The sequence below is a fragment of the Lathyrus oleraceus genome, chromosome 1 (assembly GCF_024323335.1).
Source record: "Lathyrus oleraceus cultivar Zhongwan6 chromosome 1, CAAS_Psat_ZW6_1.0, whole genome shotgun sequence".
NCBI classification, from domain to species: Eukaryota; Viridiplantae; Streptophyta; class Magnoliopsida; order Fabales; family Fabaceae; genus Lathyrus; species Lathyrus oleraceus.
The window spans coordinates 437926880-437942252 of record NC_066579.1 but is presented as its reverse complement, the minus strand read 5'-3'; the positions used below and the strand labels follow the sequence as shown (position 1 = coordinate 437942252).

General features: G+C 34.0%; 2 protein-coding genes across 5 annotated transcripts; both read left to right on the top strand.

The window, feature by feature from the left end:
• Positions 1-1243: 1243 nt before the first annotated feature.
• Positions 1244-5039, top strand: LOC127080862 (putative lipase ROG1). 4 transcript variants are annotated; one of them, XM_051021163.1, is made up of 12 exons: positions 1446-1605; positions 1761-1835; positions 1927-2071; positions 2160-2227; positions 2935-3005; positions 3098-3361; positions 3473-3636; positions 3723-3778; positions 3856-3908; positions 4099-4258; positions 4353-4450; positions 4535-5039. In XM_051021163.1, the coding sequence occupies exons 3-12, from the start codon at positions 1971-1973 to the stop codon at positions 4634-4636; spliced, it is 1137 nt and encodes a 378-aa protein (XP_050877120.1). In that variant the 5' UTR covers positions 1446-1605; positions 1761-1835; positions 1927-1970; the 3' UTR covers positions 4637-5039. The 4 variants fall into 4 exon arrangements, with proteins under 4 accessions (XP_050877111.1, XP_050877116.1, XP_050877120.1 ...); XM_051021168.1 differs by having other exon boundaries at positions 1461-1605; positions 1750-1835; XM_051021154.1 differs by lacking the exon at positions 1761-1835 and having other exon boundaries at positions 1244-1605.
• A 3325-nt stretch (positions 5040-8364) lies between these two features.
• LOC127080854 (14-3-3-like protein C) lies at positions 8365-13204 on the top strand. The gene is made up of 7 exons (XM_051021146.1): positions 8365-8728; positions 8818-9121; positions 9241-9328; positions 10550-10659; positions 10768-10916; positions 12719-12771; positions 12846-13204. The coding sequence occupies exons 1-7, from the start codon at positions 8662-8664 to the stop codon at positions 12846-12848; spliced, it is 774 nt and encodes a 257-aa protein (XP_050877103.1). The 5' UTR covers positions 8365-8661; the 3' UTR covers positions 12849-13204.
• The last annotated feature ends 2169 nt before the right edge of the window (positions 13205-15373 follow it).

Sequence of the window (15373 nt, the reverse complement as noted above, 5' to 3'; positions counted from 1 at the left end):
AAGCTCTTCAATTCTCATGAGGCTGGTGTTTTCAAAGTGTTCTATAGCTATAACTATGTAATCAAACTGAGGAGTAAGAGATCTTAGTACCTTTTCAATGATTACTTGTTCAAAAAGCGTTTCAACACAAGACTTCATCTCATTAGTGACCACAATCACTCTAGAGATGTAATCAGGCACCTTCTCATTTTTCTTCATGCTGAGATTCTCATATTGCTTGAGTAAAGATTACAATCTTACTTTCTTCACTGATGCATCACCACCATAACACCGCACCAGTGTGTCCCACGTCACCTTCGTCGTCGTCAAATAAGCAATTTTCTCAAACACCTTCGTATCCACACATTGATGGATATAGAACAACATGTTATGATCCTTCTTTTTCGTTTCACGTTGCGCATTTCTTTGCACCTTTGTTGCATTTTCTTGAACCAGCGTGTAACCGTCATTGACGAGATCAAGAACACCTTTAGCTCCAAACAACACATGCATCTGAATCAACCATTGATTCTAATTCTTTCTGTCAAACACTGAAAGCTTTGTGTTAAAGCTACCATTCCCGTTGTTCATCTTCATTTTTGTGCAAATCGCTCAACTCTCACCAACACTCGTGTTTTCCAAATCCTGAGAGTCAAAATATGCGATTCTCTTCGATTTCGAGCTTCAATTCAACACGAATTTTAAGAAACAAAATCAATCACACACCTCACTACACTCGTATTTTATGTGAATCCAAATCAGAACTCTGGATATCAATTGTTGGAGTTCAACAATGAAACTCCATTGATGCACAAGAATTGAAGAAGATGAAGAAGAATTGCAGAAAAGAGATAAAGAGAATCATTATGATTAACTTTTTAACTATTTTTTAAAATTTACAAAAGTCTATTAGAAACTCCAACTAACTTTAAATTTTATGCAATAAGACAAATGAAATTCAAATATTAATGCAAATTCACATGAAAGTGAAATACAAACTATCTTAAATTTAAATAACATTATATTCAACCATACTAAAAGTTTAATAGAGATTCAACAATACTAAGAATTTAATAGAGATGTCCTAAATTTTACATTATCATTAATAAAATTAGTTTTCACAGTTCTTTTTCTCTAACATTAATTTTATGATTAAAATTAATATATGTAATTATTTTCTGAACCATTTATTATTAGAAAGAAGTAGTATAATGATTTGGTTCTCAATCATATGTCGCCACGTGACTGGCTGAAATGAGCTGATCTGGCGCAATTCCAGAATTGAATAAACCAGTCCCAATGACACACCCTAGCATGGCGCTACCCTCAGTCCCTCACCCACCCTCTTCACATTATTACTGTCGTCTTCCTAATAACTCGAATTCCACACACAACAAACTTCACCTTTCGCTTCAAATTCGTAGCAAATATATTTCAGTATTTGGAAAGTACTCTTCTCCTTCCTTTGCTAATACATATATATGGCAGCAGCCTCATTGATTTACTCTCGCTGTAATTACTCCCCACCAATTGCTTATCCCTCTTCTTCCCAACCTTCATCATCATCATCCTCCCCTTACTCTTTTTCACCCTCTACCCCTATTTCAATTTTCACTCCCCTTTCTGGTAATTCCTTTTTTTAATTTTATTTTATGTTACTCCTTCTTTCTATAAACGCCGATTTTATTGATGTTTGATTTATTCTTAATTTGATAAATTTGTGGGATATTACAATATTAGAATTTCTACTTGAAATTGATCGTGGTTTAGGGTATTTACAGTCGAGAAACGGTCGATTGTGTAATCTTGTTGATCTGGTATGAGTTTGGTAATCTTGTCCATTTCCTAATTTTTAGGTATGATGCTGCCATATAAATATTAACATATGATTTTAATGTTTAAGTTTTTCTTTTGGTTTTTATCAATGCTGGATATGAACTTCTGCAGGTGCAAACAGAGGACAAAGACACGAGAACCTTAGAGCTCAAGCTATGAGTACTACCACTCACGGAATGTCTCCAGCTAGAACCACTGGGAATCTGAAGAATGATCCAGATCACCTCCTAGTTCTTGTCCATGGTATCGGGTCTAGGTAATGTTATTTGAATTACTACATTTCTATGGATTTTGCTCTTGAATTTAGCCTCACACGAAGTTGACTGGTGTTGTAACTGACACAGCCCAGGTGACTGGAGTTATGCAGAGGAAGAGTTAAAGATGCATCTTGGAAAAAGCTTTCTTATTTATGGTAATTACATATTTTTTTTTTACTTATGATTTCATGCCATTTGATTTTGTTTCAACCACATTTTTTTCTTTAAATAGAAATTTTATTTTCCAGCTGTATTTGATTACTTTTGTATTGAGCAAATGCCTAAAACTCGTGGAAGACTGTGTAGCACCGACACCTTTGAAAAAAGGCGTCTCCGTGTCTGTGTCAGACACTGACACCGACACCTTTGAAAAAAGGCGTCTCCGTGTCTGTGTCAGACACTGACACCGACACTTGTGATTACGTTTTATTTATTCATTTTTTTCAAATTATTACTGGTGTCGCCGTGTCAGTGTCATTTTCGGGGTGTCCGTGCTTCATAGGTGGTGGAAGGTAATGAAAATGTCTGTTGTGTGTACTTTACACCAGAACAAAAACAGATTCAGACATAACAGAAGGATATTTTCTGAAAATATTGGGATTATTTGGATGATTGCTTTATTGCAGTAAACTTACTAGTGACTGAGATGCCTTAGCCAACTCAAACTCGATCATTTTATCTCCCAAGTACTAAATCATGGTTGTTTGCTGTGTAACTTATGAGAAAGTATATTTCTATCGGTTGGACACTAGTTAGTCTAAATTGTATATGATGAGAAAAATTGTTTGTATGTGTGTCAATGTGAAAGTAATCTTTAATTTGTTTCTCGAAGGTCCTTTTAAAAATAATTTGATTTCTGCAGCAAGTTCATCAAATGCTTACTCCAAGACATATACTGGGGTTGATGAAGCTGGAAAGCGATTAGCTGATGAAGTAAGTCTTCAAGTATTATGTTCAATTTTGTGTGTCAAAAGCTTGGACCTCCAGGGTCAGTTCTAATATAATATTTTCTTTTATCACAACAGATCATGCAAGTTGTAAAGAAGACGAAGAGCCTAAAGCGGATATCCTTTTTGGGCCATTCTCTTGGAGGCCTCTTTGCTAGATATGCAATTGCTGTTCTTTATTCACCTGATACCTATAATAGTGGCCAACCTCGTGATCCAGCAAACTGCGCGATGGAAAATTCCCAGAGAACTGACTTTTCAAGAGGGATGATTGCTGGACTGGAACCAGTGAATTTTATTACTTTAGCAACTCCACATCTTGGTGTAAGGGGAAAAAAACAAGTATGTTCAGAACAATGAAATACGGCCATATTTCATGTTTAGACTTGCTATATAGGTCAAGGGAGTTTTGCCTTTTTGTGATGGTTTTTTCTGTTTAACTCATATTTACAGCTTCCATTTCTATTCGGTGTTCCGATACTAGAAAAGCTTGTTGCACCTATTGCTCCATTTTTTATCGGTCAGACTGGTAGTCAGCTGTTCCTTACTGATGATATACCCAACAAACCACCCCTTCTTTTGAGAATGGCTTCTGACTGTGAAGACGGAAAATTCATGTGAGTATAGAAATTTTTCTTTGCTGATTACAAATTCCTTTGTTCCAGTAAAGAAATCACGTTCTCAAACATTTTCTGTTTTGCAGATCTGCACTCGGAGCATTTAGGTGTCGTGTTGTTTATGCTAATGTATCATACGATCGTATCCATTCAGAGTATTAGAGACACGTATCGGCTCTTTTTTCTTTGATTAGTGTAACTCCTTTAACTAATATATAGATATGGTCGGGTGGCGCACGTCCTCTATAAGGAGGGAAATCGAACTCGGTAAGGTGAATATGATGATTTTTCAGTGCAGAAACACATGTTCTATTAAAATAGAAGCATGTATTTAAAATTGAACTGAACAAGGTAGTGGAAATTATTAAATTACAGAAAAAGGAAAACAACAGAACTGTAGAAGTTGAGAATGCAAATATGTTTGTGTTTAAAGTACCTAACATTTTGTATTTGTGCCGACAGCCTCCACGCCAATCTTTGGATGGATACAAGCATGTTGTTGACGTGAAATACTGCCCCCCAGTTCCTTCCGATGAACCTCAATTTCCTCCCGAGGCAGCGAAAGCAAAGGAAACTGCACAGCATACACAAAATAGCTTAGAATTTCATGAAATTATGGAAGGTAATTACCATAACCAAAACTAACCGAATATACTCTAATTTACATTTTGAGACACTGTTGTCTTATTGCTAAAACCACTTGATATTTTAAACAGAGGAGATGATACGCGGCTTACAGCGAGTAGGATGGAAAAAAGTTGATGTCAACTTTCACTCAGCAGTTTGGCCTCTCTTTGCTCATAGTAACATGCATGTACTGCATCCTCTGAATCTTCTCTTCGAGTATGCTGATATCACTGATATAGTTTATAAAACATGAGTATTCTATGGATTTCAGGTGAAAAAGAAATGGCTTCACAATGCTGGTGTAGGAGTAGTTGCTCATGTTGTTGACAGCTTAAGACAGCAAGAAACATCATCAACTTTACCAACATCCTAATAAAATGTTGAATACATCACTTGTGTATAGTTGAAAATTAAAATCCAAACAAAAGCGATTCTTATATATTTTTTAATTAAAATAAACATGAAAAACCTCTTCTAAAGTCAAACAAACTAGCTATGTAAAAGAAAAAGTCAAACAAACTAACTTAGAGTTCAGACAAGAAACACTGCAGACATGATGGAAAAAGTGGGGAATCCATATTTTTTGTTCTGTAAACCCTACAGGCTTTAATTTGTTGGTTTGGTGACATGGTTAGGCTTTAATTTAATTGACAAAAGAAAGCTTATATGTACTTTTACTTTCGGTTCTAAATATAAAAGAAAGTTAGGTTAGGTGAATAAAAATTGATGTATTTGATTGAAATTTTAAATTAAATGTATCATATTTTTTTGGCCAAGCTTTTTCTCTTATAATTAGGACTACAGAAACTTTGTTGTCAAATACGAAGTGGTTAGTCCTTATTATCCTCAAACTACTAGTGGGCAGGTTGAAGTGTGCAAGAGAGAATTGAAATAAATTTTAGAAAAGAATAGTAGCAACCTTTAGGAATAATTGATTTAAGTTGGATGATGCATTATAGATGTATAGGACGTCTTTTAAAACTCATCTTGGGTTATTATTGTATCAATTGATTTATGGAAAGACTTGTCAACTTGAGCATTAGGTATATTAGACGGTGAAAATTTTAAATTTTGATGAAAAGTTGGCTGGGAGAAAGATCATCTTAATGGAATGAATTAGAAGAGATGAGGTACTAAAATCAAACTTTCAATGTAAAACAGGGACAAACAATATTGGTTGATGTATCAAATAGAGGCAAACTTGTGCAAATTTTTTATTTTAGACACTTTTCATTTCAGCTTTTTTTGCATACTTAAATTCTTCTCATTTTTCTCATAAATCTAGGGTTTTGAATTTACAAACCAGACATGTGTAGAAGAAATAACATCAAAAATATATTTATAAATGAAATTTTTGGATAAAATGATTTGCAAGTGAAGGAGATGGAGTGCATTTTTTTTTTTGCATTTTTCTTCTTGTTTGCCTCTATATTTCAAAAATTCACCACTATGGAATAAATAAGTATTAAACTAAACCTTATTACTAATAATATGACACTCATAATCAACAAACATAAGATTTCACAAAGATTTAGATCAAAATACAATAAAATGAACCTAAAATTTTAAATCTCTAAAGAACCACTACAAGAAAAATGGTCTCGACCGATATGATATTGCCACGTAAAAAAACATGTCGCTAAAAAGGGACGTTGCAGTGTGACATTCACGTTGCAAAGTACACTATAAGAAATATGGTTTCCAACGATGTGTTTTTCCACATGAAAATTAGGAACATTGCGAAGTGAAAATCATGTGGCTAATCAGTTTATACGTGTTACAATGTCTTTTTATTTGGGGTGAATTTTAAAATTTTCGAAAATTCATTTGTGATATAAAAATCATGTGACTAATCATTGTTTGTTAGCACTTAACAAAACATTAACTTCTTCTTCTTTTTACTTCCCTTTTCTCCTCTTTTTCCCCTTTTCTCCTCTTCATTTTCATATAACATTAACTTCTTTTTCTTCTTTTTACTTCCCTTCTCTCCAAAAGAAAAATCACGTCAACGTCTGATATTGGCATGATGAAAACCGGTTGTTCCTGTGGAATTTCTGGCATTAGATTTGATATGGTGAAAATAGGTGGTTCTTATGGAATCTCCGGAGAAGGAAGAATAACATCGGGTGTTGGAGTAGCGAGAATCGATAGTTGTTGTAGAATCTCTAGTGTTGGATTTGACATGGTGAAAGATGGAAGCAAAGTGCCTGGTGGTGAAGATGAAAATAAAAATGGATCTTATGGCATCGTAACTATAGGGATAAGTGATGGTGGTAATTCTGATAAGTTGCAATTTAATTTTCGCGTGGATGTGATTTTCACATGGAAAAATTGCGTAGTGTTTTTCACGTCCTAAATAAAGTTATGACTTGCGCCCATGCAACGTGTTTCGTCACGTCCCTAAATTGCATGTTGCGATGTGATATTTTGGTTTGTGAAATGGTTTTCACGTGGCGAATCGGTGTTTGTTTTATAGTGAACATGAAATGTTTAAAAACATAAATTAATGACAAATGTCATTACTTGGTGACAAACACTGAATATCACATGACAGGGAAGAAGTTGCTTCCACATGGTATTAATTATCTAACTAAGTGGCTTCCAACAAGTTAACCTCATGTTCATAATATCGATCGATGTCAAATGAGTTGCGGAAAAATATAACTACACCAAGTAGATGAAGTATCATTTCACTTTTTTCATTTAATAATTCAACATATTTATTTCCAAGGTAAAAAATTTTAAAAGTAAGGAAAAGACATTCTTCAATTTAACCAGAGATGCATCATTTAAACTAATAGAAAGATACAAGTTGCTAGAGTTTAAATCAAATATTTCTTTGCAAACATTTTAATAAGGAATAATTGATCGATCACCTTTAAGCACTAACTTTACTTCATTGTATCGCTCTCTTGTTTAATGAGACTTTCAACACACTCATTTAATGAGATTCTTGAACTCTTGCATTAAATATTGAAAGTCTTTGTGAATTTGTTGCATTGAATTTTCAAGTTTCTAAACACATTGCAACAAATTCACAAAGGATTTCTAACACAAAAATTCAAATAGGAAGATCTATAAGACAATACAATACAAGGAGAATTTTTAAAGACAAACAAGGAAATTAAGTAAGAGAAGACACACTCAAATGGACTAAGAATGAAATAGCTCAATAAAGATTGAATATGATTAAATAATTCAAGTACGTGGAAAACACACATATGTGAGAGGTAAAATACTAAGAATCAAACTTACAATGTAAAATAAAGGCAAACAAGATTGATCAATGTATCAAATACAAGAAAAGTTGCACAAAATTATCTTTTTAAACATTTTTATTTAAGTATTTTTTTTTGCATATTTGAAATTTTCTCATTTTTCTCATAAATTTAGACTTTTGAGTTTACAAAATTAGACACATGTAAAATAAATAACATCAAAAACAAGTTTACAAATAAAATTTTGGATCAAATAGTTTGCAAGTAAAGAAGATAGAATGCATTTCTTTTTGTATTTTTCTTCTTCTTCTTCGGTACCTTTAAATTTCAAAACTTCATCAATATAAAACATATAATCACTAGACCAAACATTCTCACGTATACTGTTAACACTCATAATCGTCTAAGAACATAAAATTTCAAAAAGATTTAGATTAAAGTACAAATGGATCTAAAATTTTAAATTTCTCATGAACATGAAAGACTTACAAACATAAATTAATGACATGTGTTACCACCTAAGTGAGAGAAGTTGCTACCACGTGAGATAATGATCTAACCAACTAACTTTCAACTAAGTAGTAAATTTAAAAAAAAAAGGATAAAGTTAAGATAAAAAGGAAGATGTCAAAATAATAAAGATTGATAAGATAAGAGGAATCACCACTTTGATAAGATAAGTTGACACCCCCAATTCAGGACGGAGCTGATAATACTTAAATCCACCACCCTCATATTTAGTCATAAAAAATGTTCATTATCTAATGATTATTTGTTTATCTTAACCTCAAATTTTAGATTTTTTATGAAATTCATTGATTGAGATTAATTATATTTTAGTTTCGTTAAAAATGCTTGTCATCGGATAACACTTGTTCATCTAGACGATTTTTTATTACCATCATGAATTGAATCATTTCGAAATGGAAGGAGAATATCCTTTTTAATCCCTTTAATAACCCAAATCAAGATTTAACAAAATACTTTCCTTTTAAATACCAAAAAATTTAAACTTCCATTTCGAAATATATCCAAATTTGGACCCAACGCAACGCTAATCACTTCCAAACGCGTGTCTACAAAACCGAAACCCTGACTCTCACTTCCATTTCACCACCACCCTCACATCAACAACCAAACAAACAAAACCGTTGCGCAAATTCAAACTCATAGATCCGCCATGGCATCCCCCAACGAAAGCTTCGTCTACACCGCCAAGCTCGCCGAACAAGCCGAACGCTACGAAGGTTAGGTTTCGTAACCTTTCTATTTTCGCTTTTGATTTCTCTCATTTTTCGCTGATTTGTTCGTTATTATTTATTATTGCTCCTTTTAGAAATGGTTGAAGCGATGAAGAAAGTCGCTAAGCTTGACGTTGAATTGACGGTTGAAGAGCGTAATCTTCTGTCTGTTGCTTATAAGAATGTTGTGGGAGGACGTAGGGCCTCGTGGAGGATTCTTTCGTCGATTGAGCAAAGGGAGGAAACGAAAGGGAACGATGTGAATGTGAATCGGATTAAGGAGTATAGGAAAAAAGTTGAATCTGAGTTGTCTGATATCTGCACTGATATCATGGCTGTGATTGATGAGCATCTCATTCCTAATTCATCTGGTGAATCTAATGTCTTTTACTACAAAATGTAAGCAATTTTGATTTTGATTCTCTGTTTTTTTGCATTGAATATTTTTTTTTGACACATTGATTTTTTGCATTGAATTTTGAATGTGTTGATTTGGTTTCTCTTATATTGCATTGTAGGAAGGGTGACTATTATCGTTATCTGGCTGAGTTTAAGAGTGGGGATGACAGGAAAGAGGCTGCTGATCAGTCCTTGAAAGCATATCAGGTATGCTGTCACACCACATGTTATGTATATTACAGTGTTGTCGATGGCGGTCCATGGCATAGAGCCAAAATCCCGCCATACCGGCTGCTTTGCGACGCCGTTATTGCGGATTATGGCGGAAAACCCCGCAATAGCAGCCAATATTTATCATTGTGGCTAGCCAAAAAACCGCCATGTATATCAGTCATAGCGGCGATGGCGCCGTAAATAAATTGAATGTAATCACATGTGTCGGTGTCCGACATGGACACAGTCATACCTTTTTTTCTTTCTGAGGTGTTGGTGCTATGGTGTTGTAAAATTTCCCTTGAATGTTTTGTTGTTCTGTGTGATTCAAAAGGTCAAGGTTTGTTACCCTTCATGTTTATGCTTAATCATGCTTGGATTGGACTACTTTACAATCATATCCATTCTGACTTAAATATATGCAATATATGCATGAATTCCTTTCTTATGCAAAGCATTCCACAGGACAGGCTATATCAATATGCTTTTTGAATCACTTATGATTTTTGTTTGCTCTTATAATTTTCCATCAAATTCTGTCATTTGTGCAAAGCATTCGTTATTGACTAAAACATATAAAAGGATGCTGTATTGTGAGAAAAGGCGTGTCCGTGTCCATGTTGCTATCAGACACTTGCACGTGTCCGTGTTGCTATCAGACACTATCAGACACCTGCACGTGTCCATGTTGCTATCAGACACCTGCACGTGTCCATGTTGCTATCAGACACCTGCACGTGTCCGTGTTGCTATCAGACACTATCAGACACCTGCACCGACACTTGTGATTACCTTTAATTTATTAATTTTTTCAAATTATTACTTGTGTCGCCGTGTCATTGTCGGTGTCTTTTTCAGAGTGTCCATGCTTCATAGTGTGCGCCTGAATTCATAGGTGGTAACCAATGGTGTAATACAGACTTTATAGTGGTTAGTGTAATGGTTTTTAACTGTAAAAATATGCTAGTTATGGATTGAAAGATGAAGGTAGATGTTAGATGGTAGTTGCACAGTTGTGCTTAGTCTTAAGGCATGACGCTATGTCTTCATCTAAGACTGATATGTTATTGGTTCAAGAGGTGTGGCCTCATTTACTTGAAAACACCCCCATTGTGTCTGAGAGAAGTCCAGATTTTTTGTTGAGTTTCAAGATTGATTTTACACATGTTCATGTCAGTTTTGACTCTTAATATTCATACCTGAAAATAATTGCAGGAAGCTTCCACTGCTGCAGAGACCGAGTTACCTCCCACTCATCCTGTCAGGCTGGGTTTGGCTTTGAACTTCTCTGTCTTCTATTATGAAATCTTGAACTCTCCTGAAAGGTATATCTATCTAACATTACCTACTTAATATAAATTCACTAATTTATTGTGTTCATGCCAGGTCAGTCTCTTAAGCTATTTTATTAATGTTACACTTTTGTATTTCAGGGCCTGTCACCTTGCCAAGCAAGCATTTGATGTAGCCATTGCTGAGTTGGATTCTCTCAATGAGGAATCTTACAAAGACAGCACGCTGATTATGCAGCTTCTGAGGGACAACCTGAAATTGTGGACTTCTGACGTTCCTGAGGAAGGAGGTGGAAACTAGTCTTCTCCTATAACTTCATTAATTTGATATGAAGAGGGTGTGAAATATATATGAAATGCTTTATTTTAGATTGTTAGCGTTTGATATTTTCTTTAGTCAGATAGGAGTATGTGTTGGTAACATGATTGTTCTCTCTTTGTTCATGTGATTGTCAGTTCTTAATAGAATAAGGTGTCTTCCCACTTTCTTGATAAACTTACTTTTGCATCAGAACAAAATCAAATGGAAGATTTAATAATCAGGTTTAGAGAGCTAGATCTTGTTATGTTCCACGAAACAAGATTGGAGCAGGGTGGGTGAAGCAGTGGCTAGCCACCCCCCAGACGCATCTGTTTGGACCAGATTGGAGTCGCGGCTGTCGCAGCTGCCATTGCGTCTTGGATTTGCCTCTTGTTTTGTATCGTGGGTGCTGGGATAGAAGTGCCAGTGTTGTGGGCGAGAAAACCCAGAAGCACCGTCCTGTTACAATTTAGTCGATACAGGGGCAGTTTAGGGTTTTTGAACATTAAAAAACTTATTTTCTCTCTTCTCATCTGTGCAACCTTCTCTTTTCTCTGCTTTCTCTTTGTAACCTGCAAACTGTGAATCATAACTGCCAGCTGTCATTGTCCCAAACCCTTTCTTTTTCCGACATTAGTGGTTCTAGCCACTGCCAGCAGTCATTGTCCCAAACCCTGTCTTTTCCAACATTAGTGGTTCTAGCCACTGCCAGCAGTCATTATTCCAACACATTACCTTCCCAAACTGTTCACATACCAATAGCTATGACAACTCCTGCTCCTTCTCAACCATCATCGATCAGTGGCACATCCCCCAATCCCAGTTTTGGGGTCAAACAGCAGCCAAAGTATGTTCAAAATATATGACCACCCCACACCTGCATTCCCAGTTTTGGGGTCGGTCGCTCCTCTGTAATCCGAGATTTACAACATCGTAAGTGATAAATGTCTGTGTTGAAGTAACAGCTAAGAAATTTGGCCTCACCGGAGAGCATTTTCAATTGTCTAATTATTTCTTCATTCTTATTACAATTGAAGTCAACCAAATATATGGTAACCAAGCACCAATTTGTAGGTTTATGATCCATATTGCTTCACTGGATCTTACGGTGTTGTTTATAATACTGATAATTATTTTAGTGGGAATTGTTTAATTCTAGCAGGTTATTAGGATTTTGAGTTACTGAATTTGGTAGTTAACAATTGGGGTTTTATGTATATTTAACTACAACTTGATTGAAATATAGCCTATGGAATACCTTTATTAACTTCTGGCATTAGGTTTTAGTAGTGGTATAGTTTGTCTCTAGTGTTTCTTTTTGATTTATATTATTTTAGATTTTTTCTATTCTATGATTCAGTAAGTTACGTACTTAAGTACTTCTATTTTTGTGTAAACACATACTGTTATCTTAAGCCATTTTTAAGTGATTTGCTCTGGTCATCTATCTTCTTCCAGCTTGCTAGTTCTGCATCAAGTTTGTTTGTGAGGAAATGCATATTGAACATTGTAATGGAAAAAGAAACAATCATTTGTCTGAAAGATAAAAGTCTATGGGCATCCTTTTTATATAGCAAAAAGTCAGTGTTCAGTTTGGTTGTTTTAAACTCGTTTGTATAATATGCACTGTTGTGTACTATGCCTCAATTTTGCCATTGTTACTTTCCTTTCAAATTTACCTTCCCTCTTTGCTATGCATTGATATTTTCTCACTGAACAGTGAACACTAAATTATTTGCTTTTAGGCTCTTTAACCTTTCTATTTTCCTGAAGTTCCTCCGTTTTTTACAGCTGAGGAACAAAAGGCCGAGTCTGCCCGAGCTCCTGTAGGGGATAATGCAGAGGTACGTAATAGACTCACATGCGAGATTGTCTTCTGGTTTTACTTGTACCTTAACAAATTTATATTTGCATGCAGTAAAGTGACAGGTTTTAAAAGGGGTTTGTGGTGTGAATACAAAAGATTAGTCTCCATGCAAGTTCTGGTGGTTTTCTATTTCCATGTTTTCTAGTTCTAGGAAGTTTATAGTAATCCATTAGGATGTTTTAGTTGAAGAGTTAGTGAGTCTCTAGGAAAATTATAAATCCTGAGCTCCTCTTCATTTGACAAGGGAATACATCATCATCGATGTTGCTTTAGGTTCTGTTTTAGCTATATTAAAAGAAAAAAAAGGTCCTGTTTTAGCTACCGGAAACAATAGATCCATGGTTGTCTGTAATTTTGTTGGTGCTTTGATTTTACATATGCACTATTCAAAATGATGCCTTGGTAGAATATTTTCTCTCTTTACAAGGAAATAGTTTTTATTTTAAATACCATAATCGCAATTCTCTTGTACGATTCCATAAACAAAAATGATTTAAGCATTGCTTTTTTCAAGTTTCTTCCATGAATTTATTTGGATATCGATTCAACATGTGTTTATCAAACGGAGTTTTGGCATAAGAAAACAAGTTCTTATAAATAAAAGGAAAATGCTAAAACTTACGAAATATATTAACAATGAAAAAGAATAAAGTTCCACGTGTTAAAAAGTGTCATCATTTTTCCTCACATATGTTTCGTTTTTCTTATATTTTTCTGAACAAAATCAATAAGAAAGAAATAGGAAGGAAAAAAAATCTGTATGTCACCCTCTTTCACTAAAAATAATATGTCCAATTCATGTCAATGATTTTAGAGCTTTTAACTTGCCATCTCCCACTTATACTAAACATCTCAATTTAAAACAATTTTACTACTATATCATGGATGAATTTCGAAAATTTTAGAAATTTTTAGATTTGTATCAAAATTTTTGGAAATTTACAATTTTTTTATACAAAATAATAATTATTTTTTTTGGAAGTTTTTATTTTTTTCCTGAAATTTTGACAATTTTTTATATCGATTTAAGATTTTCTAGAAAAATATCGTTTTTTTTTTTTGATATTTTTTATTGATTTTTTTAAAATTTCCGATATTTTTTTATCAGAAAATTTTGATATTTTTTTATCAAAATTTTTGAAATTTCTGGTATAAATGTGAGAATTCTCAAAAATGCGAAAAAAATAAGTATCGAAAATTTTGATTGTACTGTCAAAATTTCGTTTTTGATATGTTAGTAAGAGTGAAAATTTTGAAAAAAAAGTAAAATTTGGTTGGTAAATAATAGCATTGATATTTTTGAAAATTTGAAATTAGGGGGGATGTCAGGTATAAGTTGGGGGTGACAAATTAATTCCTCATGATTTTCCTTTTCGCAGACAACTTCAATTGCAAATTCATCACTATGATTTTGCTTTTCGATCCAAAACAATATCATTGGTGCTTTGTTTCCCATAATAACGGGTTGTCGTTCAATAAATTCTCCAACTAACAAAGTATTAAAAGTGAATGTTAGTTTGCTTGTGTTTTTATTTTGATTGATGAAATTCATTTTCTCACTTTTTTTATGTTATTGATGAAATAAGAGAGAATTTTTTCCAGACACTTTTATAGAATCCACATACATATCATTGAACGTTTTCGACAATTCACTATATGAATATTTACTATCGGAATCAAAAGTATATATTTTTGAAGTTTCCTCTTTCTTACGTACCATCAAATAAAAGTTGACACACTCATCATCTGAACTTGAGGAAGAATCGGAAGAGGAACTCTCATCCTCTTCTTCCCACGCGATGTAGGCTCTACAACCTTTGTAGCTTTTTTCCTTTTGTCTTGTAGAATTCCTTATCTTTATTTTTATGATGTTTGGTGAGACTTGGACAAGTGGTTATATAATGTCCCAATTTTACGCACTCGTAACATGTAATGTCATTATCATTTTCTTGTGTACTTTCTTAGGCGGATGAGTATTTTTGAAATTTACTAGTCCTTTGTCGGTATGCTTGAGCTTGTTTCTCTTTAAGTATCTATTGTAGCGTCTGACTCCATTTCCTCTTGTTTAGAAGCTTATTCGTTAGAGTTATCACTCCATTCCTTTGACTTCTACGAAACTTTCAAAAATATCATGTTTCTCTTCTTTACCTTTCTCTTTCTTTTTTGACTTTGTTTTGCTATCGACAAGTCGTTTCAATTCATTTTCATGCTCGACTAACTTTCCAAACATTTTTGTAAAATCCAAAGTACTAAGATCGTTAGATTCTTTTATAGCGATAACCTTTGGTTGCCACTTCCTGCACATAGATCTCAATATTTTGTTAGTACAATCTTTGTTAGAAAAGGTTTTAACCAAGTTGCTTAGTTTGTTGATTAAGTACAGGAATCTAGTTTGCATGGAATCCACAGATTCTCCGGGTTTCATACGAAATAGTTCAAACACCTATATAAACATATTGATTTTAGAATCCTTCTCGCTTTCAAATCATATGAAGACTTCTTGGTCTCATCACTCGTCCAATCTTTTGGATGTTTAACAATGTCGTCATCATCCTTGGAAATAAATGCCTCTATGACTG

Excerpts from the sequence above, each read along its gene's own strand:
- LOC127080862 (XM_051021154.1), top strand. The coding sequence starts at position 1,461 with ATGGCAGCAGCCTCATTGATTTACTCTCGCTGTAATTACTCCCCACCA. Across the intron at positions 2,228-2,934 it reads AAAAAGCTTTCTTATTTATG|CAAGTTCATCAAATGCTTAC; the intron begins GTAATTACATAT and ends TGATTTCTGCAG. Across the intron at positions 3,637-3,722 it reads TGTGAAGACGGAAAATTCAT|ATCTGCACTCGGAGCATTTA; the intron begins GTGAGTATAGAA and ends TCTGTTTTGCAG.
- LOC127080854 (XM_051021146.1), top strand. The coding sequence starts at position 8,662 with ATGGCATCCCCCAACGAAAGCTTCGTCTACACCGCCAAGCTCGCCGAA. Across the intron at positions 9,122-9,240 it reads AATGTCTTTTACTACAAAAT|GAAGGGTGACTATTATCGTT; the intron begins GTAAGCAATTTT and ends ATTGCATTGTAG. Across the intron at positions 10,660-10,767 it reads ATCTTGAACTCTCCTGAAAG|GGCCTGTCACCTTGCCAAGC; the intron begins GTATATCTATCT and ends TTTGTATTTCAG.